Source organism: Chiloscyllium punctatum, chromosome 25 (genome assembly GCF_047496795.1).
Source record: "Chiloscyllium punctatum isolate Juve2018m chromosome 25, sChiPun1.3, whole genome shotgun sequence".
Classification (NCBI taxonomy): domain Eukaryota; kingdom Metazoa; phylum Chordata; class Chondrichthyes; order Orectolobiformes; family Hemiscylliidae; genus Chiloscyllium; species Chiloscyllium punctatum.
Genome location: NC_092763.1, coordinates 85901196 through 85923651, shown reverse-complemented (window position 1 = coordinate 85923651; position 22456 = coordinate 85901196). Strand labels below are relative to the sequence as shown.

General features: G+C 41.9%; 1 protein-coding gene across 1 annotated transcript in view; it reads left to right on the top strand.

Moving 5' to 3' along the window:
* Positions 1 to 20873, top strand: part of LOC140496092 (transmembrane 9 superfamily member 2-like) — a 122747-nt gene extending 101874 nt beyond the window's left edge. Inside the window, exon 17 of the mRNA XM_072595630.1 lies at positions 19877 to 20873. Coding sequence (XP_072451731.1) covers positions 19877 to 19944 — 68 coding nt within the window. The 3' untranslated portion in view covers positions 19945 to 20873. The remainder of the gene's footprint in view (positions 1 to 19876) is intronic.
* Positions 20874 to 22456: the final 1583 nt, after the last annotated feature.

Below are 22456 nucleotides of genomic sequence, written 5' to 3'. Positions count from 1 at the left end.
ATAGACCCTTCGGTCCAACCCGCCCATGCCAACCAAATATCCAAATCAAGAATCAGTCTGCAGCTGCTTGAAGAACATTTTAACGATTCTGGTCCGACTGCCTTTTGAAAAGGGGAACTTCAAAGACACTCAACCTTGTCAGAAGACAGATGTTTCTTCTGCTGTGTTTTAAATGGCTGCTCCTTATTTTTAAACTCTGACCCCCAGTTCTAGATTCTCCATAAGAGGAAGCATCCTTTAAACATCCACCCAGTTAAGCCCCCTCACGATCTTGTGTTTCAATCAAGTCACGTCTGACTTTTCCAAATGCGAAATGGTATAAGTCTAGTCTGTTTTGCCTTTCCTTTCCTTCATAAGGTTATCCACTCATTCCAGATAATAGCACAGTAAACCTTCTCTGAACTGCTTGCAATGTATTAACATGCTGCTATAAGTGTGACTAGTACTGTATTCAGTACTCCAGATGTGATCTCACCAATGCCATGTATAACTAAAACATAACCTCTTGACTCTTGCATTCAAATTCCTCCACCACCACCCCCTCCACCCCCAGAATAAACCATATCACTCTTAGCTTCCCTGATCTTTTGCTGTAGCTGCATATTAATCTTCTATGATTCATACTTGTGAACACTAGATCTCTCTGCATCATAGAGGTCTTCAACCTCCTGATATTTTGATAATTTGCTTTTTTTTCTTCCAAAATGAACCATTTCATACTTTTATTACCTTGTCTTCCATTTGTCAGATCTTTACCCACTCCCTATCTCTGTCCCTTTGTAGGTTCTTCATGTCCTCTTCACACTCCCTCTCCTACCTGTCCTTGTCTTATCAAATTTAGCTCCTATTCCCTTCCTCTGAATTATTTAGATACGTTGTAAACAGCTAAGGCCCCTGCACTGGCCCCTGTGTCACACCACTCATGACACCCTGCCAGCCTCAACAAAGGTCTACTTATACTTGTGAACAGGAAAACAATATTCTATCCATGCCCATGTGTTACCCCCCACACAGTGAGATTTTATTTTCCATAATCTTTGACATCTTATCAAATGTCCTCTGGAAATGTAAATACAGTATGTCCACTGGTTTCCATTTGTTTACAGCACATTCCTGCTGTCAAGAATACATGTTATGCCGTCTTTTAAGGTCTATCCTGTGATATTGTGTAGCTAATGTTAAGGGTCTTACAGACTACACTCGAGTCTCCTTCCCCCTCCTTAGTTCATACCCCCACCAATATAGATTTTATAATTTCCGATCCAAGATCATACTTGTAATCACACTTATTCCATCCCATACCAATGTTGGCTCTAGTTTTACTTGGGCTCTTTGATACCATTCTTTATCAAATGCTGCTTGGTATCAAGGGCAGTCACATTCACTCCACCCCTGAGTTTGAGGTCTTTTGTCTGTTTGGATCAAAGCTGTAATAAAGCCAGGAGCTGAGTGCCTCCTGCAAAACCCGAACCAAGCATTACCAAGGTTATTGCTAGCACTATCAACTATGTTTACCGATATCCAAGTCATGGAGATGTACAGCATGGAAACAGACCCTTTGGTTCAACTCATCCATGCTGACCAGGTGTTCGAAATAAATCTGGTCCTATTTACCAGCATTTGATTAGACTGATTTGGGCAGTAATTGGCTAGTTTGGATTTGTCCTGCTTTTTATTGTATAAACCATATCTGAGCAATTTTATAAATGTTGTAGTTGTACTGGAGCAACACCTTGTTATAGGTAGGAGCTTTTGACAGTAAAGGAATTGAGGGTTATATTGAACAGGTGGGTAAGTAGAGCCGAGTCCACAAAAAGATCAGCTGTGATCTTATTGAAAGGCCAGACAGGCTCGATGGGCCAGGTAACCTATTCCTACTTCTGTTTCTTAGGTCCTTAATTTCTGGAAGGCAATTCTCCAGTATTTTCAGAATGTTGTCAGGGTCCGGAGGCCTTTGCACTATCTGGTGCCTTCAGCTCTCTCAAGGAGATGGTGACTTGCTTGTCATGTTGCTGGACTAGTTATCCAAAGCCTGGCCTAATGACCTGGTGAACACATTCAAATTCCACCATGACAGCTGGTGCAATTTACTTTCAGTGAAAGCTCATCTCAGTGACCATGAAACTGACATCGATTGTTATAACACCTTACTTCCACTAATGGCAGGGTCAATAAGATTGGGTGTGCTGCTGTTTTCAGTGCCTGAGTGGATAATGCTGGTTGCTCTGTCTAGTTTCATTCCCTTTTGAGATTTTTTCCATGTAAGATATACTTGAACGATGTTAACGAATTGGGAGATTTTTACAGCAATGAAATTTGTTTCACCACTGTTATGGAGCCTAGCATTTAATCCCAGATTTTATATTAAATTCCATCAGGCATTTTGCATCAATTTCAGTGTTAGCCTCTGGATTGCTAGTCCAGTGTCATTACCACGATAGCACTACCTCCCTGTAGATGATTAGCATTGTGTTAACATGATTGCTAGAGCACAATTTCCACTAAATAGAGGCTTGCATTCTTGTGTCAAAACGATAGCTGATATGAAAGATACACATGCATGTGGTTTTTGACTCCACTCCTCTTCCCCTCCTCTTCACCCACTTCCCACAAATATTGAGCACCTCCAGCTTCAGTTAAGAGCAGCCTCTGTCCTTGCAGACTTTATTTGATTGCTGCCTTCACATTGTTAAATTCACGAATGGGTGTCAAGCTGCCACTGTAGACTCTATTTTGTTTAAGGACCAAATCTATTTTAAATTACCATGGGTGGGTAAAACGGCTGAAAAATGAGAGTGTGAAATTAGCCATTTTGTGGCTTTGCGATAATGCCGTGTTATCGTAAGATTTAGATTTACAGAGGAACCTCTATTATCCAAAAGACCAGGGCCGGGGGAGTATTTCGTTTGGTTAATCTAATTCTGGATAATGGAATGCTGGATAACACAGTTTAGCCAAGCATTGGGCCTTGTGATCCTGCCAGATAATCCAATATTCAGATAATTGAATGCCAGATCATTAGAGGTTCCTCTGTATTACATGTTTATAAAAATACAATAAAGTGTTTTATCACATGCAAAAAGACCACGTATCTCCATGCTGTGGTGCCATCTTGAAACACTGAATATAACTCAAGATTTTACTCTGGAGGTCATTGTTCCTCCTCCTCGTTACCCCATTCCTCCATTCACTGCTCAACATCAGCTGGGGTCTCCGTTACATGCCCCACCCTCCTCCACCGCGGTGTCCAAGCTGGAGCCAGAGGCCTGGTCTTGCCTTCTGTTCCAGACATTGCCATCTGTCATTGGTAGGTGGGGTCCTGGCTTTGGGTTCCTCCACTGCCAACATTGAAGCCTCTGAAACCCAGAGCCAGAGCAGGCCATGGATCTGGGGCTGCATGGGGCCAGTCCCTAACCGACTTCACTGTGGGACACAGAAAATGTGGGAAGACAAAAAAGTAGCCATTGCTTGAGCAATTTAAAATGTGTGTGATGGTGTGGATGTGGCTGGCTCTGCAAGATGCCCACAAGAGGCCAAGCCCCTAGATCAGGAACCAAACCCTGCCAAACCACCACCCCCCACCCCCACCCCCACACTATCTTGACTCTGGAGATTTGATTTGAGAGAGATGAATGGCGGTCTTGATTAACCGCATGCTGCTGTCAAGCCAAATGAACATTTACGGTACATGAATTTCAGTGATTGTGGTGCCAGACACCAAAGCCACATTCCCAACGTCTGAATCGGATTAAACTGCACCTCCCTTCACCTGTTTGAAACATTTTATCATGACCGTACTCACTAATCTGCACTTGCGAAACTGAGAACATGATCACAGCAAACCTTCGATACTCTGCGATTAACCAGCACTTGCTGACTAATTCGGGTTCTGTTGAGGATTGCAACCAGTTTGAGGTGAACAGTCAGGCTCGCAAAGTAGCTTCTAGCAAATATGAATGAGCCACATGTATTCATATGCAGGGCCTTTTTCTCTACAGACAGAATATATCCAATTGTGCCCTTTTCAACTAAGCAAAAGTATGGGTGACAGCTGTACCCTCTTGCATTCTCCACAGCTATGCTTCAACCAGTCAGCACCCTTTTTACATACAATACAAATTGTTGAGCTCTTTAAAAGTTGGTGTTCTTGCATCTGTCTGATGAATGTCAGGAAAATAGTTCAGCAGCATGTTATCTTAGTTCAATAGCATCATGTTTTTGTACTGCCATGTGACTCTTAGCATGTATAAATAATACAACCTATTCAAAGTAAAGACAAATTATTAAATTAGATATAACATTTGATTTGTGAACAGCTATTTCTGATTATCATTTCATTATCATTTGAGAAATAAAAAGGATGATATTGAATCTAAAATTACAAACCTTGCAGTCTATAACAATGGCTGCTATAATTTGAGCTCTGCTGAAACTTTCATTTCCTCAATATCTGATAAATGTCTTAATGAAGTGCAATTAAGTACAGGCTCACAAATATCACAAGAATGATCAATAATGCATTTTATGAAAAATTGTGATGACATTTATTAATAGTATATATTTCAGTTTTGTAAAGTGAACAGCTGTTTTTGTTCTTGACATGTTGAGTTGCAATTATAGATGCTCTTGGGCTATTAAAATGAGGCAGATCTGGGTGAATGATCACTTTGTACCTACTTCATCACTGCACACCGGATTTATGTTTGCACTTTGTAAAGTGAATAATTGTTACAGTGAAGCAGGTTGCAGTTATGATTTCATTTTAAAATCAATAGATTGACAGACTAAACAAGTCACTTAAATGAAACTGTTCTCATTCAACAAAAAGGAAAGTGGGTTTCCTTTCAGTGTGACCCTGTTTGCTTCTGCCTGTCTTGTTGCTCACTCACGTTCCTTTGAGGCAAAGCCCTGTTACGTTGTTAAATGAAATCGAAATGAAGCAGGCTTTTAACACCTTTTGTAACTTCTAATCTTAACTGGATGCAGAGCTGTAAAGCTGATTCCTGGAAATATTGCAGAGCAGGGACAAACTGCGCAAGGAAATTTGATTTATAAAAAGCTTGTTCTTTTGAGGGTGGGTCTTCTGTCCAGCCTTTGGGTTTTTTTGTATTAGAGTTGATAACTCCCAAGACTCAATAGCTAGCTTTGGCAATTATTTTATTTCCAAGAGATTGCTCTTTAGAAGTACACTGGGTGGGCTATGATGTTGTTGGGTTGAATAAGGTGGGCTTGGGAGAGTGAAGGCTGCATCAATCAGTATCTGTGAAGTTAATAATTTCAGAGTTTTCTGAATGCCCTTCAAGTGTAACGAGAACAATTCGAGCATTTTCAGTCTGGACGAAAGCACCACTGCTAGTTTGACAATTCACCCTCTGCTTGCACATTGGCACCGGTATGCACATCCAATCAGGGGAGGGATAAAATGTGTTCGAAAACTAGCTGCATCCAATCATGATTGGACTTCGCAAGTTCTTTAATGACTCTGTACAGCACTTTGGCATGTGGAAAGTGCTACATCAGTTAGTCAGTTTGTTCCTCTTTAGAGCACTCTTTTTTTTTATTCTGTAATCTGCTTTATTGGATAAATCCACCCCGAACATTGGGATGCACAGTTCCCAGCACATCACTGCAAATTGTTAAACACAGTGACTTATGATGAGTGAAGACAGGCAGGTACATTCTGTGGGCAGTTGGAAATATTGGATTTTTTTGTTGATGGAAAGTGGATGCCTAGCATTTATTGCCCATCCTTAATTACCCAAAGGGCAGTTAAGAGTCGACCACATTGCTGTTGGTCATGTAGATTAGATCAAGTAAGGGTAACAGATTTCCTCCCTGAAGGATATTAAAATGCCAGATGGGTTTTTACAAGAATTGAAAATGCTTCTGCTCTTGCTATTAAACTAGCTTTTAATTCCAGATTTTTCAGTAAATTCATATTTCACTGCCTGCCCTAGTTGGAATTGAACAGTATTCCCTGAACATGGTTTGAGGTTGTGGATTACTAGTTCATTGACCTTTCAGCTGTTCCACTGTCTCCTTGCAGACACATGGTAAATAGAAGGCAAACTTGTGCAAGGCTCCCCTGATTGGTTTTTGAGTCCATCAGATTAAGCCCTCAGCCATAGCTGAAGGTGCCCTCATTTGTGCAGGTGGAGCTGATTTCTGGGTGAGGTGCTAACACTTGTTAGCTTCAGCATTGACCTGGGGAATGCATAGTGTTGACACTCAATACCCAGAATAAAAGGCTCTTTTCCCAATAAATACCTCTCGCTTCAATGAGGAGGGAAGAAAAAGTTACTCATTGGCCTCTTGTGGCTCAGCAGTAGTGTTCCTAGTTCTGGGCTAGAATATCTGGGTTCAAATCCCACCTGTGCTGAAGGTGTTGCAACATATCCAAACAACTTGTTCCAAAATATGTCAGAAAATTAGAGGAAATTACTGAATTGACCCCATTCCAGTTAATCTAAAATTAAGATTATCTGAAGAAAGCTGCTTAAATATTCAAGAACTTCACCATCCTTTTTAAACTACTAAATAAGATCATTACCTGATACTTAGTTTACATCAAGTTCAGGTTAGACATGAGACTATAAAACATAGGAGTAGAATTAAGCTATTTGGTCTGTCGAGTCTGCTCTGCCATTTGATCATGGCTGATATGTTCATCCCATTCCTCTGCCTTCTCCCTGTCAAACTTGATCCCCCCCCCCCCCCCCCCCTCAGTCTCGCGCGCTCTCTAACCTACACTCCATGATGTGGCCTCCACAGCAGATCATATTGGCCTTTTCTTTTTGCCTAAGTTGTTTGTTACCACCTCCAAAGATTTCTAACAAGTTTATCAGGTATGATCTCCCCTGATGAAGCCATGCTGACTCTGCCATCTTTTACCATACACTTCCATGTGCACCACAATCACTTTTTCTTAATCACAGTCAGTAAAATCTTACCAATGCCTGAGGTCTGGCGAGCTGGCGTATAGTTTCCTGTCTTCTGCCTCCTTCCTGTCTTGAACAGGGGTTTTATATTAACCAATTTCCAGTCCTCTGGGAACCTCTCACTCTAGTGAACAATCACCAGTGCCACTTTTGCAACTCTGGGTTGTAGTCCACCTGATCCAGGTGATTCATCTGTCTTCAGACTCTTCAGCTTTCCCAGCAACTTCTCCTTAGTAATGGCCTCTACACACACTAGTGCCCTCTGACCCTCTTGAAGTTCTGGTATGCTGCTGGTGTCTTCCACTGAAAACTAATGAAAAATATCAATTCCCTCCTTTTTTTTTCTCCATTAATGCTTTCTCAGCTTCATTTTCCAGCAGTTCAGTGTCTACTCCTGCCTCTGTTGTAGCTGTAAAAAATGTATCTTGTAATCTTTTACATTAAGAACTAATTCTAATTTTACCTTGTCATCTCTTATTGCTTTTTTAAGTTGTCCTCTGGTTTTTAAACAGTTCCTAGTCCTCTGGCTTCTCACAAACCTGAACCACTTTGTTTGCTTTTACGCTGTCCCTGATGCCACTCCTCCTCCCCTCAGTTTGTTTCTTATCCTTAGGATGAATTTCTACTGTGCCTCCTGAATTATTCCCAGAAACTCCTGCCATTGTTCCATTAGGCCTCCATTCCATTCGCCTCTGGTCAGCTTCTCCCTCAGTCTTCATTTACTTAGAATCACAAGTAGACAGGATGGTGAATGAGGCGTTCGGTACACTTGCATTCATTGGTCAATGCATTGAGTATAGGAGTTGAAACATGTGTACTGGTACAGGGCATTGGTGATGTCACTTTGAATAATATACACTTCTCATCACTCTATTGTTAAGAAGGAAATTGTTAAATTGGAAAGAGTGCAGAAAAAAATTTCCCCAGGATGTTACTGGGGCTGGAGGGTTAGAGTTATATGGGGAGGCTGGATAGGTTGGGACTTTTTATTTCGTGGAGCATGGGAGGTTGAGGAGCGACCTTATCGAGGTTTATAAAGTCATGAGGGGCAGCGATAAGGTCTTTTCCCAAGGATTGGGAGTATTGGCTTAAGCTGAGAGGGGATAGATTTAAGTTGCCTGACGGGCAGTTTTTTCCACACGGGCTGGTGCAGATATGGAGTGAACTGCCAGAGAGAGAATTAGATGCAGGTACGCATACAACATTTAAAAGGTATTTAGGCAAGCATGTGGAAAGGATTGGTTTAGAGGGATATGGGCCAAACGCAAACAAATGGGACTAGTTTAGTTTGGGAAACCTGGTTATTATGGATGAGTTGGAATGAAGGGTCTGTTTCTGTATTTTTGAGTAATAATTGTAATGCCATTACATCTGATTCCAGTTTCTCTCCCTCTAACTGCAGGTGAATTCTGTCATAATGTGGTCATTGCCTGCTAGATGTTCCTTCAGCTCCCTAATCATGGACAAGCAAGCCTGCTGATTATTACTTTTTGCCCCCTTTAGCTAAAGAATCCAACTCCTCCATGTTGAATAACACTTTCAAGCAGCACTGTGGGGCAAGGACACAGATTGTACCCTGGGTGGGAGATTTCCATGTCCATCACTCGTGGTTCAGCACCAGCACTACTGATCAAATTAGTTGAGTTGGAAAGGACGTTGGTGCATGAGGAAGCATTCTTTCTACCTCAACCAGGTCTCCTCTCATGTTTCTAAACTCCAGAATTAGTAGGCCTAAAATGCGCAGTGTCTCAAGACAAAGCCCTCATCTCTGAAATCTTTCTCGTGAACCTTCTCTGAAGTGCCTCCAGTACGACTACATCCTTCAAGTAAAGGGATCAAAATTATATAGCGTTTTTCAGGTGCGGTCTTCCTTATTCCATGTATAGTTGCAGCAACACTTCCCCTTTTTATATGCGTATTCCATTTGCCTCCCTTATAACCAGCTATACCTGGATACTAGTTTACAGTCTCCTAATGAAACTATTGTTTGTTGGAAAAACTCATCTGGTTTACAAAAGGCTCTTGGGAAAGGAAATTGCCATCCTTCTCTGGTCTGGTCTATGTGTAACTCCAGATGCATAGCAATGTGGTTGATTCTTAACCATACCTAAGCAATTTGAGATGGGAACATAGAACATTACAGTGCAGTACAGGCCCATCGGCCCTCGATGTTGCGCTGCCCTGTCATACTAATCTGAAGCCCATCCCACCTACACTATTCCATATACGTCCATATGCCTGTCCAATGATGACTTAAATGCACTTAAACTTGGCGAATCTACTACCGTTGCAGGCAAAGCATTCCATACCCTTACTACTCTGAGTAAAGAAACTGCCTCTGACATCTGTCTTATACCTATCTCCCCTCACTTTAAAGTTGTGTCCCCTCGTGTTTGCCGTCCCCATACTTGGAAATACAAACTGGCTTTGCCAGCAAAACCTAAACCCCATGAAGTGAGTTTTTAAAAAATAGACGTGAGGAATTTCTGGAGGGTAGTGAATATAGTTATTTACCACAGATGGCTGTCAGTATATCCAAGCTGAGATTTTTAACCAATAAAAGAATCAGAGTTGAGGATTGTCAGATCAGCTATAATCTCATTGAATTCCAGAACAGACTTGACGGGCTGAATGGCCTACTTCTCCTCCTCCTCATAGAAGGAAAGGTGCAATTATATTTGATCTGGCAGAGGTATGACTCCAGACCAACAAGTGTAGCTGACTCTTAACCCTTAACCTCTGGACTACTAGGATTGGCTAGAATTAGGGGGTCAGTCTAGTCAGAGATACCCGCATCAATGAATAAAAGTGTAAAAATATCAATAACCAGAAGAAATAGATTTGCAAAGGAAGCATGCTGTGGGACAATATTAGTAATAACTAATGCTGGTTGCACAGACATTGTGATGGAGAGCAGTTGGAGCTCCAGTTTCAGTTACCATGGAAGACTTTAAAATTGGGGTAATGATGGAGCTGGCCCTGCCATCAAAATGGTTATGCGAAAGCTTGATTGGTAATGTATTTCCTCCTGTTCCCTGACATTGTTTATTGGTTTGGGATGACTTCCAGAGAAGAAATGAAGGTCAGCTCTCTAAGTTTCTAATTGGATAAACCAGTTGTGACAGTTTGAGAAAATACGTCCTGAGAAATAGTTTGCAATCAGTAGGTTGGTCATGCATCTCTAATCCTTGGTACTTTTGTCTGCTGTGCTCAGAGGTTTGCCAAATGAGAATGGAACCTTTGAAAAACAAAGCTGCATTGTTCTTTTTGCATTAATATATTAGTGACTGTTGTACCATGGAGGAGAGAACTTCAAAGACATGATATACTAAAAATGAGCTTTTGATTCCGGAACTTCTACGTGCATTGTTGGTAAATTATTTTGGTTGCTATGCAGAATAATGCATCTGAAGCCCTGGTTACTGCTGTTATGATAACTTACGAATTTCAAATTGAAACCAACCGATGAGCAACCCATCATTTAGAAATATGCAGATACAAAACTGTATCTCAGTTTTCAAACACCAGAAAAGTGTTTTTGTTAATTGCTAATTAAAGTTAAAATCCAGTAGTCATAGAGTCATAGACATGTACAGCATGGAAACAGACCTTTTTAGTCCATCTCATCCATGCTGACCAGATATCTAACCTAATCTAGTCCCATTTGCCAGTACTTGGCCCATATCCGTCTAAACTCTTCCTATTCATTAAACCCATCCAGATGCCTTTTTAAATGCTGTAATTATACCAGCCACCACCTCTTCCTCGGCAGCTCATTCCATACACTCACCACCCTCTGCGTGAAAAAGTTGCCCCTTAGGTCTCTTTTATATCTTTCTCCTCTCACCCCAAACCTATGCCCTCTAGTTCTGGACTCCCCCAACCCAGGGAAAAGACTTTGTCTATTTATCCTATCTATGCCCCTCATGACTTTATAAACCTCTCAGCCTCCAATGCTCCAGGGAAAACAGCCCCAGCCTATTCAGCCTCTCCTTGTAGCTCAAATCCTCCACCCCTGGTAACATCTTTAAATCTTCTCTGAACCCTTTCAAGTTTCATGACATCCTTCCAATAGGAGGGAGAATTGCACACCATATTCCAAAAGTGACCTAACAAATGTCCTGTACAGCTGGAGCATGACCTCCCAGCTCCTATATTCAATACTCTGACCAATAAAGGAAAGCATACCAAACACCGCCTTCACTATCCTATCTACCTGCAACTCCACTTTCAAGGAACTATGAACCTGCACTCCAAGGTCTCTTTATTCAGCAACACTCCCTAGGACCTTACCATTAAGTGTAGAAGTCCTGCCCTAATTTGTCTTTCCAAAATGCAGCCCCTCCCATTTATCTAAATTGACCTCCATCTGCCACTCCTCAGCCCATTGGCCCATCTGATCAGGATCCTGTTGTATTTTGAGGTAAGCTTTGCTGTCCGCGAAACCTCCAATTTTGGTGTCCTCTGCAAACTTACTAACTATATACCCCTTATGCTCATATTCAAATCATTTATGTAAATGACGAAAAGCAGTGGACCTAGCACCGATCCTTGTGGCACTCCACTGGTCACAGGTCTTCAGTCTGAAAAACAACCCTCTTCTACCTCCTGAGCCAGCTCTGTATCCAAATGGTTAATTCTCCCTGTATTCCATGAGATCTAACATTGTTCACCAGTCTACCATGAGGAGCTTTGTTAATCTGTACAGATTTCAGTAAAACGTTTATGTCCACCATTCTGCTCTCATCAATCCTCTTTGTTACTACTTCTGAATTAAGAATTTGAGTTCATCTTTTTGGTAATGTTATTAGAAGTATTCTGGTGCGAAGAAAAGCAGGAACTTTTTGCCTGAGTGAGAATGGAGTTTTCTGTAATTAATGGACTGATTATTGTGCAAGAAGGTCGTAAGAATTATTTGCTGATAAAGGCCAAAATTTAGTTAATACACTTTCTCTTAAACTGGTAGTCATATGTTATGACAATAGTGGAGTTACTGATCAGTCACAGTGATCAGTCTCCATCAAATGAGTCTACAACACAGCCAGGTATAAGGTGGGGAGAACCGCAGTGGGGGAAGGGAGTCCAACAGACCCACCTATTCCTCTTTTAATTTGCTCCATTCACTGCGTCGTCTCTCAAATTACTTAAATACTGGATCCCAAAATCATTTATGTCAATGCGAGGCTCTAGTATTGTCCCGTTGGCTTCCAGTTTATGATTAAGACATGCGTTTGGGGAGGTAAGGACTGATTAGGGTTGGAGAAAGTGAGGACCGCAGATGCTGGAGATCAGAGCTGAAAATGTGTTGCTGGAAAAGCGCAGCAGGTCAGGCAGCATCCAAGGAGCAGGAGAATCGACGTTTCGGACATTAGCCCTTGTTCAGGAATCTTCCTGAAGAAGGGCTCATGCCCGAAACGTCGATTCTCCTGATCCTTGGATGCTGCCTGACCTGCTGCGCGTTTCCAGCAACACATTTTCAGCACTGATTAGGGTTGGTCAGCATGACTTTGTGTCTCAAACTTGATTTGAGGTTTTTTTTTGGAGTCTGTGACCAAGGGGATAGATGAAGGCAAAGCAGTACAAGTTGTCTTCATGGACTTTAACAAGGCATTCAATAAAGTTCCACATGATAGACTGGTTTGTAAAGTTAGATCATATGGGATCCAGGGAGAGTTAACCAATTGGATGCCATATTGGATAGGTGGTTGGATGGGGAGGTTTGTTATTTGGACGGAAGCCTGTGACCAGTGGTGTGCTGCAGGAATAGGTGCTTGGTCCTGTGTGTTTTTGTTGTCATATCAACAATTTGTATGAGGATATAGGAAGCATGGTTAGTAGGTCTGCGCATGATACCAAAATTGGTATTGTGGACCATGAAGGTGATTATCTAAGTTTACAATTAAGGTGAGGGGGAACAATTTTAAAAGGGACCTGAAGGGCAACTTTGTTCATGTAGAGGATGTGTTTGTGGAATTAACTGTCAGAGGAAGTGTTAGCAGTGAGTAAAATTACACATTTTAAAAGATCTTTTGACAGGTACATGAATAGGAAACATTTTAGCAGGATATGGGCCAAATGCAGGTAAATGGGACTAGTTCAGTTTGGGAAACCTGGTTGGCATGGAGGAGTTGGACCGAAGGGTCTGTTTCTGTACTTTTGACCCTGTATGACAAAGAGGGCTTTGAACTTGGGGTTATGATGAAGAAGCTGGCCCTGCCATCAAATCAGAATCTAATGGCCAGGAGCTGGCAGGGCTTTGAGCAATAGTCGCACTGTCTCACGCCAGAACAATGTTACACAGCATTCTGTCGAAGCTGCATGGTTGTGCAGCTAATTGGAAGCTCCAGCCTATGAATTGGCATGAGGATGCATTGACTTCCAGTTCTGGAAGACACTGCCACATTGGGAGCTTGGTGATCCATTTGTAGTGGCAGGAAAGATTGGAGAGAATGGCATAGCATGCTTACTGTCCACATCAAACAAAAGGTTGATAAATTATCTGTGATGCTGTTGGTCCTGGAATTTAGAAAGAGGCCTTCCATTTTTTGAGGTTTCTAGATTTTACCTCAGAACATGGAACACAGCACAGTACAGGCCCTTCGGCCCACGATGTGCTGAGCATTTATCTTAATCTGAGATCAACCGAGCCTACACACTCCTCAATTTACTGCCGTCTATGTGCTTGTCCAGCTGTCACTTAAATCTCCCTGATGTCTCTGATCACTGCTGGCAGTGCATTCCACCCACCCACCACACTCTGCGTAAAGAACCTACCTCTGATATCTCCCCTGTACCTTCCTCCAATCACCTTAAAATTATGACCTTTCATGACCACCATTCTGCCCTGGGGAAAGGTCTCTGTCTATCCACTCTATCTAAGCCTCTCATTACCTTGTACACCTCTATCAAGTCACCTCTCTTCCTTCTTCTTCTCTCCAGTGTGAAAAGCCTGAGCTCGCTCAACCTCTCTTCATAAGACATGCCCTCCAATCCAGGCAGCATCCTGGTAAATCTCCTCTGCACCCTCTCTAAAGCATCTACCTCCTTCCTAGAATGAGTCGACCAGAACTGGACACAATATTGCAAGCGTTGTCTTACCAGTATTTTATAGAGTTGCAACAAAACCTCGTGACTCTTAAACTCGGTCCCCCTGTTAATGAAAGCCAAAACCCCATATGCTGCCTGAACGCTTTCAACTTGTGTGGCAACTTTGAGGGATCTATGTATGTGGACCCCAAGATCCTGCTGTTCCTCTATACTGCCAAGAATTCTGTCTCCAATCCTGTATTCAGAATTCAAATTTGACCTTCCAACATGAATCACTTCACATTTATCCAGTTTGAACTCCTGTCACTTCTCAGCCCAGCTCTGCATCCTGTCAATGTATTGTAGCTCCTGTCTAATAGCAGTATAATTTCCCCTCACTGAATTAAATAACTTCCCATACTGTCTGTTCCTATCCCCCTCCATGGCTATGGTAAAGGTGAGGTGGTTGTGGTGACTGTCACTGAAATGCTCTCCCACTGAGACATCTGACACCTGGCTTATTGCCTAGCACCCAATCCAAAATATGGCCTCCCTCTAGTCTGTGCATTGACATAGTCAGGAATCCTTCCGGGGGACACTTGACAAAATCTGCTTCTTCCAGACCATCTGCACTGAGGAGTTTCTAGTTAATATTGGGGAAGTTGAAGTCACCCATAACAACTGTTACATCTGCACCTTTCCAAGATCTTCTGTCTAATCTGTTCTTCCATCTCTTGGCTGTTGTGGGGGGTTTATGGAAAACACCCAATGAAATGACCACACCGTTTCTATTCCTGACTTCCACCCATATTGACTAAGTAGACAAACCCTCATCAACAACCCTTGTCTCCAGCTGTGATGTACACAAATAATGCTACTTCCCCTCCCCTTTTTGACAGCTTGACATATTTTATGAAATGGTCTAGAACATTACTGCGCTGTACAGGTCCTTTGGCCCTCGATGTTGTAATGACCTTTTATCCTACACTCCAGTCAGACTAACCTGTCTTCCATGTGCCTATCCAAGAGTTAATTAAATATTCCTCGTGTCTGAGTCTACTATCACTGCTGGCAGTGTGTTCCACACATCCACCATTCTGTGTAAAGAACTTACCTCTGACATGGCCCCTAAACCTTCCTCCATTTAACTTAGTTATGCCCCCTTGTGATAGACGTTTCCGCCCTGGGGAAAAGTTTCTGGCTATCCACTCTGTCTATGCTTTTTCATCAGCTACCTGATGAAGGAGCAATGCTCTAAGTGCTGTGCTTCCAAATAAACCTTTTGGGATATAACCTGGTTTTGTGATTTTTAACTTTGTCCACCCCAGTACCTCCACATCTCATCATCTCGTACAGCTCTGTCAAGGTGGCCTTTGTGCAAGAGATGGGGGAGATACTAAATGAGTATTTTGCATTAGTATTTACTGTGGAAAAGAACATGGAATATATAGAGTGTAGAGAAATAGATGGTGACATCTTCAAAAATGTCTCTTAGGGTGGAGGAAGTGCTGGATGTCATGAAATGCATAAAAGTGGATAAATCTCTAGGACCTAATCGGGTGTATTCTAGAGCTTTTGTGGGAAGTGAGAGACATGATTGCTGGGCCTCTTGCTGAGATATTTGGATCATCGATAGTCACAGGTGAGATGCTGGAAGACTGGAGGTTGGCTAATGAGGTGTCACTGTTTAAGAAGGGTGGTAAGGACAAACCGGGAACTACAGACCAGTGAGCCTGACAAGTTGAAGGGAATCCTGAGGGACAAGATGTACCTGTATTTGGAAAAGCAAGGACAGATTAGGGATAGTCAACATGGCTTTGTGCGTGGGCAATCATGTCTCTCAAACTTGATTGAGTTTTTTGAGGAAGTAAAAAAAGAGGATTAATGCGGGCAGAGTGGTAGACGTGATCTATATGGATTTCAGTAAGGTGTTCGACAAGGTTCAGTAAGGTTAGCAAGATTAATCTTATGGAATACAGGGAGAACTAGCCATTTGGATACAGAGCTGGCTCGAGGGTTGAAGACAGGGTGGTACTGGTGGTGGAGGGTTTTTCAGACTGGAGGCCTGTGACAACTGGTGTACCACAAGGGTTGGTGCTGGGTCTGCTACTTTTCGTCATTTATATAAATGATTTGGATGTGAGCTTGAGGTATAGTTAGTAAGTTTGCAGATGATGCCAAAATTGGAGATGTAGTGGACAGGGAAGAAGGTTACCTCAGATTACAACATGATCTTGACCAGATGGGCCAACGGATTGAGAAATGGCAGATGGAGTTTAATTCCGATAAATGTGCGGTGCTGCATTTTGGGAAAGCAAATCTTAACAGGACTTAATGGTAAGGTCCTGGGGTGTTGCTAAACAGAGACCTTGGAGTGCAGATTCGTAGCTCCTTGAAAGTGAAGTCACAGTTAGTTAGGATAGTGAAGGAGTTTGGTATGCTTTCTTTTATTGGTCAGAGTATTGAGTACAGGAGTTGAGATTTCACGTTGCAGCTGTACAGGACATTGGTTAGGTCACTTTTGGTATGTTGTGTGCATTTCTGGTCTCCTTCCTATTGGAAGGATGTTGCCAGGGTTGGATAATTTGAGCTATAGGAAGAGGTTGAATAGGCTGGAGCTGTTTTCCCTGGAGCGTCAGGACTCCAGAACTAGAGGGCACAGGTTTAGAGTGAGAGGAAAGATATAAAAGAGACCTAAGGGGCAGCTTTTTCACGCAGAGGGTGGTACGTATATGGAATGAACTGCCAGAGGAAGTGGTGGGGGCTAGTACAATTGCAACATTTAAAAGGCGTCTGGATGGGTATATGAATAGGAAGGGTTTGGAGGGATATGGGCCGGGTGCTAGCAGGTGGGACTAGATTGGGTTGGGATATCTGGTTGGCATGAACGAGTTGGACTGAGTTGGTTTGTTTTCGTGCTGTACATCTCTATGATTCTGTCATCCTCATTTGCTCCAATGAGAGAGGCCCGAACTCCCTCAACCTTCCTTCCTAAGACACTCCCTCCAGTCCAGGCAGCATCCTGGTAAACCTTCTCTGCACTCTTGCTAAAGCTTCCCCATCCTTATGAGTCGACCACAACTGAACACAACATTCCAAGTGTGGTCTAACCAGGGCTTTATAGAGCTGCAGCATAACCTTGCGGTTCTTAAATTCAGTTGTCCTGCTAATGAAAGCCGACAGGCCATATGCCACCTTAACAACCCTATCAACTTGCATGGCATCTGAGGGTTATATTGACAAGGACCCCCGAGATCCTTCTGTTCCTCTACACTGCCAAGAATCCTGCCTTTACCCTGTATTCTGCATTCAAATTTGAACTTCCAAAGAGAGTGACTGCACACTTTTCCAAGTTGAACTCCATCTACCACATATCAGCCCAGCTCTGCTCCTGTCAAGGTCCTGTTGCAAACTACAACAGCCCCCCACACTACCCACCAACCTTCATGTTATTGGCAAACTTACTAACCCACCCTTGCACTTCCTCATCCAAGTCATTTATAAAAATCACAAAGAGCAGAGGTCCCAGAACCAATTGCTGCGGAATGCTACTGGTCACTGAGCTCCAGACTGAATACTTTCCATCTACACTATTCCCTGTCTTTCTATCTTACACTGATAGACTGGAGCAACTGGCTTGTATACCCTTGAGTTTAGAAGACTGAGAGGGAATCTGATTGAGACATATAAGATTAATAAAGGATTGGACACTCTGGAGTCAGGAAACCTGTTTCCGCTGATGGGTGAGTGCCGAACCAGAGAACACAGCTTAAAGATACGGGGTAGACCATTTAGGACAGAGATGAGGAGAAACTTCTTCACCTAGAGAGTGGTGGCTGTGTGGAATGCTCTGCCCCAGGGGGCAGTGGAGGCCCAGTCTCTGGATTCATTTAAGAAAGAGTTGGATAGAGCTCTCAAGGATAGTGGAATCGAGGGTTATGGAGATAAGGCAGGAACAGGATACTGATTGAGGATGGTCAGCCATGATCATATTGAATGGTGGTGCAGGCTCGAAGGGCAGAATGGCCTACTCCTGCACCTATTGTCTATTGTCTGAGCCAGCCAATTCTGCGTCAAGACAGACCGTTTCCCTGTATCCCATGCCTTTCTGAATGATGGTACCATGTGGAACCTTATCAAAATGCCTTGCTCAACAGAACATCCACTGCTCTACCTTCATCAATGTGTTTTGTCACTTCCTCAAAGAATTCAATAAGATTTGTGAGGCACCCCCACCCCCCAAAAAAAAGCCATGCTGACCATCTAATCAAACTGTGTGGTTTTTCCGAGTAACCATAAATCTTATCTCCTGAGCCCTTTGCAATACATTGTTTAGGGGAAATTGATTTGAGGGGTACATTAGCTATCGACATTTCAATGAATAACCCAAAAGTATGTGTTCAGATCCAGCCATGGCAACTGGGAAATGTAAGTTCATTATCAATGTCAGTTATAATGGCCAAGAAATCAGCAGAATATTAGCAGGTGAATTTGTTTAAACAGCCTTCACTCAAAGACATGAATTATCCGTAGATAGCCGCCTGATGTGTAATTGCAGACCCGCAAGTGGCTGACCCAGTCAGTCTTTTTCAAAAAGACCGCTGTCTGCTATCTTAAAGGTAATTAGGGATAGATAATAAATGTTGACCTGGACGCATTTTGAGAATAGATAAATATAAAGAGGCTTTGATCTGAAATTGTTGAATCTGGAAAGCTGGTCAGTACTAATTGAACTGCACCTTCCAACTCCTGTGATGTTTCTGTTCTTCCACCCAAAGCAATAACCTTGCATTTATGTGTTGAACCTTATTTGTTGATTTATTTGGCTATTTTGTAAGTTGATTAATGTCCTCCTGCATGTTAGTCTTTCCTCAGTGCCGTTTGTACCCTCCACAAACGTTTGGTGTCTCCTGCAAACTTAAATGTTTTTGATTTCAGAGTTCAAATTGTTAGGGTAAAGTTTGAATTACAGTGGCTCAGAGAAAGTGAGGACTACAGGTGCTGGAGAGTCAGAGTTGAAAGTTGACATTTTGTCTGATCTCTTCAGATGCTGCCTGACCTGCTGTGCTTTTCCAGCACCACATTTTTCGACTCCAGTGGTCCCAGCCTGATCCTGGTGGAACATCAATTCCCAACATCTGAATAACTGCACTTTGGTCCCACTCTCTGGTTTCTGCTTGCAACATACTCTGCCTCTTGTCCACTGTCTAAATTCTGAGCTCATTCATTATACTGTTCTGGAACACCTGAAGACCTTGTTTAAAAATCCATCTACTGCATTACCATTGTATATACACTGTAACCTCCTTGTCAGAAAGAAAATTGACAAGTTTGGTGAAGCAAAACTTTCCCTTTTGATATCCATGCTGATCATTCATCATTATATTTAATTGAAATTACATTCCACCATCTGACATGTTTGGATGTAAATTTTTGTCACTGAATGTCATTCTGTCCAGCCACCAGATTCCAGGAACATAACCACAATGTTCCCCAAATCTCTCACCCTTTTTTATTTTCTCACCTCTTCAAGGATTTTATTTCCATTCTCCTTTGTAATATCCTGTGTTGTATCGCAGGAATGCTTGTAGGTTGCAGTTATGAGGCAATGCATCCTGTTTGATTATTCTTTATCAAGTTTACAGGAGGTAACGTTCCTTGAGCAGAGTTATAATGAGTGTTAATATTGTTTATACAATGTATTACTTTAGTATTCTTAACTGTATAAATGTTTCAATGTAATGTCAGTGAATAAATGAGTACAACTTGAGCAGCACGATCCACTGTTGCTGTAACCAGTGAAACCTTTTAAAATTGATGATCACTAGATGATGATGGCTTTTTTGTTTATAATACTAACATGTGCAAGTTACATTAATTCTTGGTGCCCTAATTGTTTCTCTTTGTTTCAGGAACTATTGGATTTTTTGCCTGTTTTTGGTTCGTCAACAAGATCTACAGTGTGGTGAAGGTGGATTAATAATGGGCTCCTTGTGGAGCAGACTGATGTGTATTTTCTTTTTCCTTGCATTTAAAATATTTATCACATAGCTTCAATTCCAGAAAATTTTCTAGAGAGCATTATTCACTTTTAATTACAAGTCTAGGGTAATAGCAACAATAAAAATAGTGTAGTTCAGTCACTGTCAATTTGCAATCATGTACTTATGGCTAGAGTAACAGGTCAGGAGCAGCTTGGCTGGTGATTGGAAATTCCGAAGCCTTTAATTGAACGCATCGGCTTTGACCTTTATCATTTTGGTTTTTAGTGCATGTTTGGGCTTGTTCTCTGTCCTTGTGCCGTTCATGGACTGGCCTCACCCAGCAGGAAGGCATGGTGGATATCCAAATGCAGATTTCCAATGGGGCATCACAGGATACAACACCCATATTTTTGTCCTGCACTTCTTGCAGTTGAGGAATCCTATTGGTAGCACAAGGTCCAGGAATGACCCCTGCTGTGTTTATTCCAAAGATGTCTGTCACTGCTCTGGTGTTTCTCAGTTCCAAAGTTTGCGCTCGAGTAGGTAATTGAATAATTTTACTGAAATTAATTTTGAAGTTCTGCATTTTAAAAGCATTGCAATAATATCAGTTAATTGTACATAGACCTGTTGTCTTTTCCTTTCAATGTAAATACAAATGGATTTACATTAATATTTCCCCTTATATTTAAAGTTTGATTTGACCTTATTGCCATTTTCCCAACAGCAAAAAGAGTTTGATCTTTTATCTGTGTTTTCATGTACTGTTATTTTGTAAATAGTCCCAAGATCTGTTAATTTGAACAAGGGGTTGTTTGACAGTACGTTAAATAGCAAAGGTTGGTGGCTTTGTTATCTATCCGCAGTGCCTGATTATGTCTTGAAAATATACCAATTTTTGTTCAATAAACCTGAGATGAATCACTTTTTTTTATCCAGTTTTTTCTTAATAAAGCTTCATGGTAAATGTTTCACATAAATCAATATAATTCAAATCTGTTCAGAGTGTTTTTATACTTTAATATGTTTAATCCACATTTAAAATATACATCAGTTGTGATAAAGGACATTGCTTACAAAATTCAAAGTGCAATTTTAAAATTTAATGTGAGAATTTAGGCAAAGGTGTACCTGGATGTAGTTTTGCTCGCTGAGCTGTAAGATTCAGTTTCAGACATTTTGTCACCATACTAGGTATCATTATTAGTGAGCCTCTGGATGAGGCACTGGTAGCATGGCCCGCTTTCTATTTCTATTTAGATTTCCTTGGATGGGTGACATCATTTCCCATGGCGACGACATTTCCCATTCTTTTTCTGTGGTAAATGGGATCCAAGTCAGTGTTGGATTCAATTCACTAGCATCCTTACTTACAGATGTGGAAGGACACCACTTTGACTGGGACAACACATCCATCCCTAGGACAGGACAAACAGACATGCACTAGAATTTCGGTTGGGATGACATTTTTCTATCAACAAACTCATTGACATGGATACCATTTACCACCCCTAAGAAAAAGAACAGGAAATGACATCACCACAGGAAATGATGTTGCCCACCCAAGGAAACCTAAATACACAAACAGAAAGCGGGCCATGTCCACCAATGTTTCATCCGGAGGCTCACTGTTACCTGGTATGGTGGTGAAACGTCTGAAAACGAACCTTCCAGTTCAGCGAGCAAACCTACATGCAGAACTTCAACCTGAGCTACAAATCTCCTCCACTTGCTAATGAGAGAGCACCTTCTATCAGAAAGTCTAACTTGTTCCTCGAAGGTTGTGGGTGATGAGAGCTGACTCAAATTTTCAAGATGCAGAAGTGTTAGTGTTGGACTAAGATGAACGAAGTCAAAAGTTACACAATACCAGGTTATAGTCTAAAAGGTGACATCACCTGATGGAGCAGCGCTCTGAAACCTTGATTTCAAATAAACCTGTTGGACTGTAACCTGCTGTTGTGTGACTTCAAGCTTTCAGGATTGAGATTGATGGGTTTTTGTTAAACAAGGGGACTGAGATATGGCACAAAGGCTGGTAAATAGTGTTTGAGGTTTCTACCAACTGTGATCTAATCGAATGTTGGAGCAGACGGAGTACTGATTGGGCAATGTATTCCTGCAGTCAAACAAAATTATGCCGTGAATGTATTCCCTAAATAATGTAATTCCCGAAATAGAACATTACAGCGCAGAACAGGCCCTTCGGCCCTCTATGTTGCGCTGACCTGTGAACTATTCTCAGCTCGTCCCCCTACACTATCCCATCATCATCCATGTGCTTATCTAAGGATTGTTTAAATCTCCCAAATGTGGCTGAGTTAACTACATTGACAGAGGGCATTCCACACCCTTACCACTCTGTGTAAAGAACCTGCCTCTGACATCTGTCTTAAATCTATCACCCCTCAATTTGTAGTTATGCCCCCTTGTACAAGCTGACGTCATCATCCTAGGAAAAAGACTTTCACTGTCTCCCCTATCTAACCCTCTGATCAAATCCCCTCA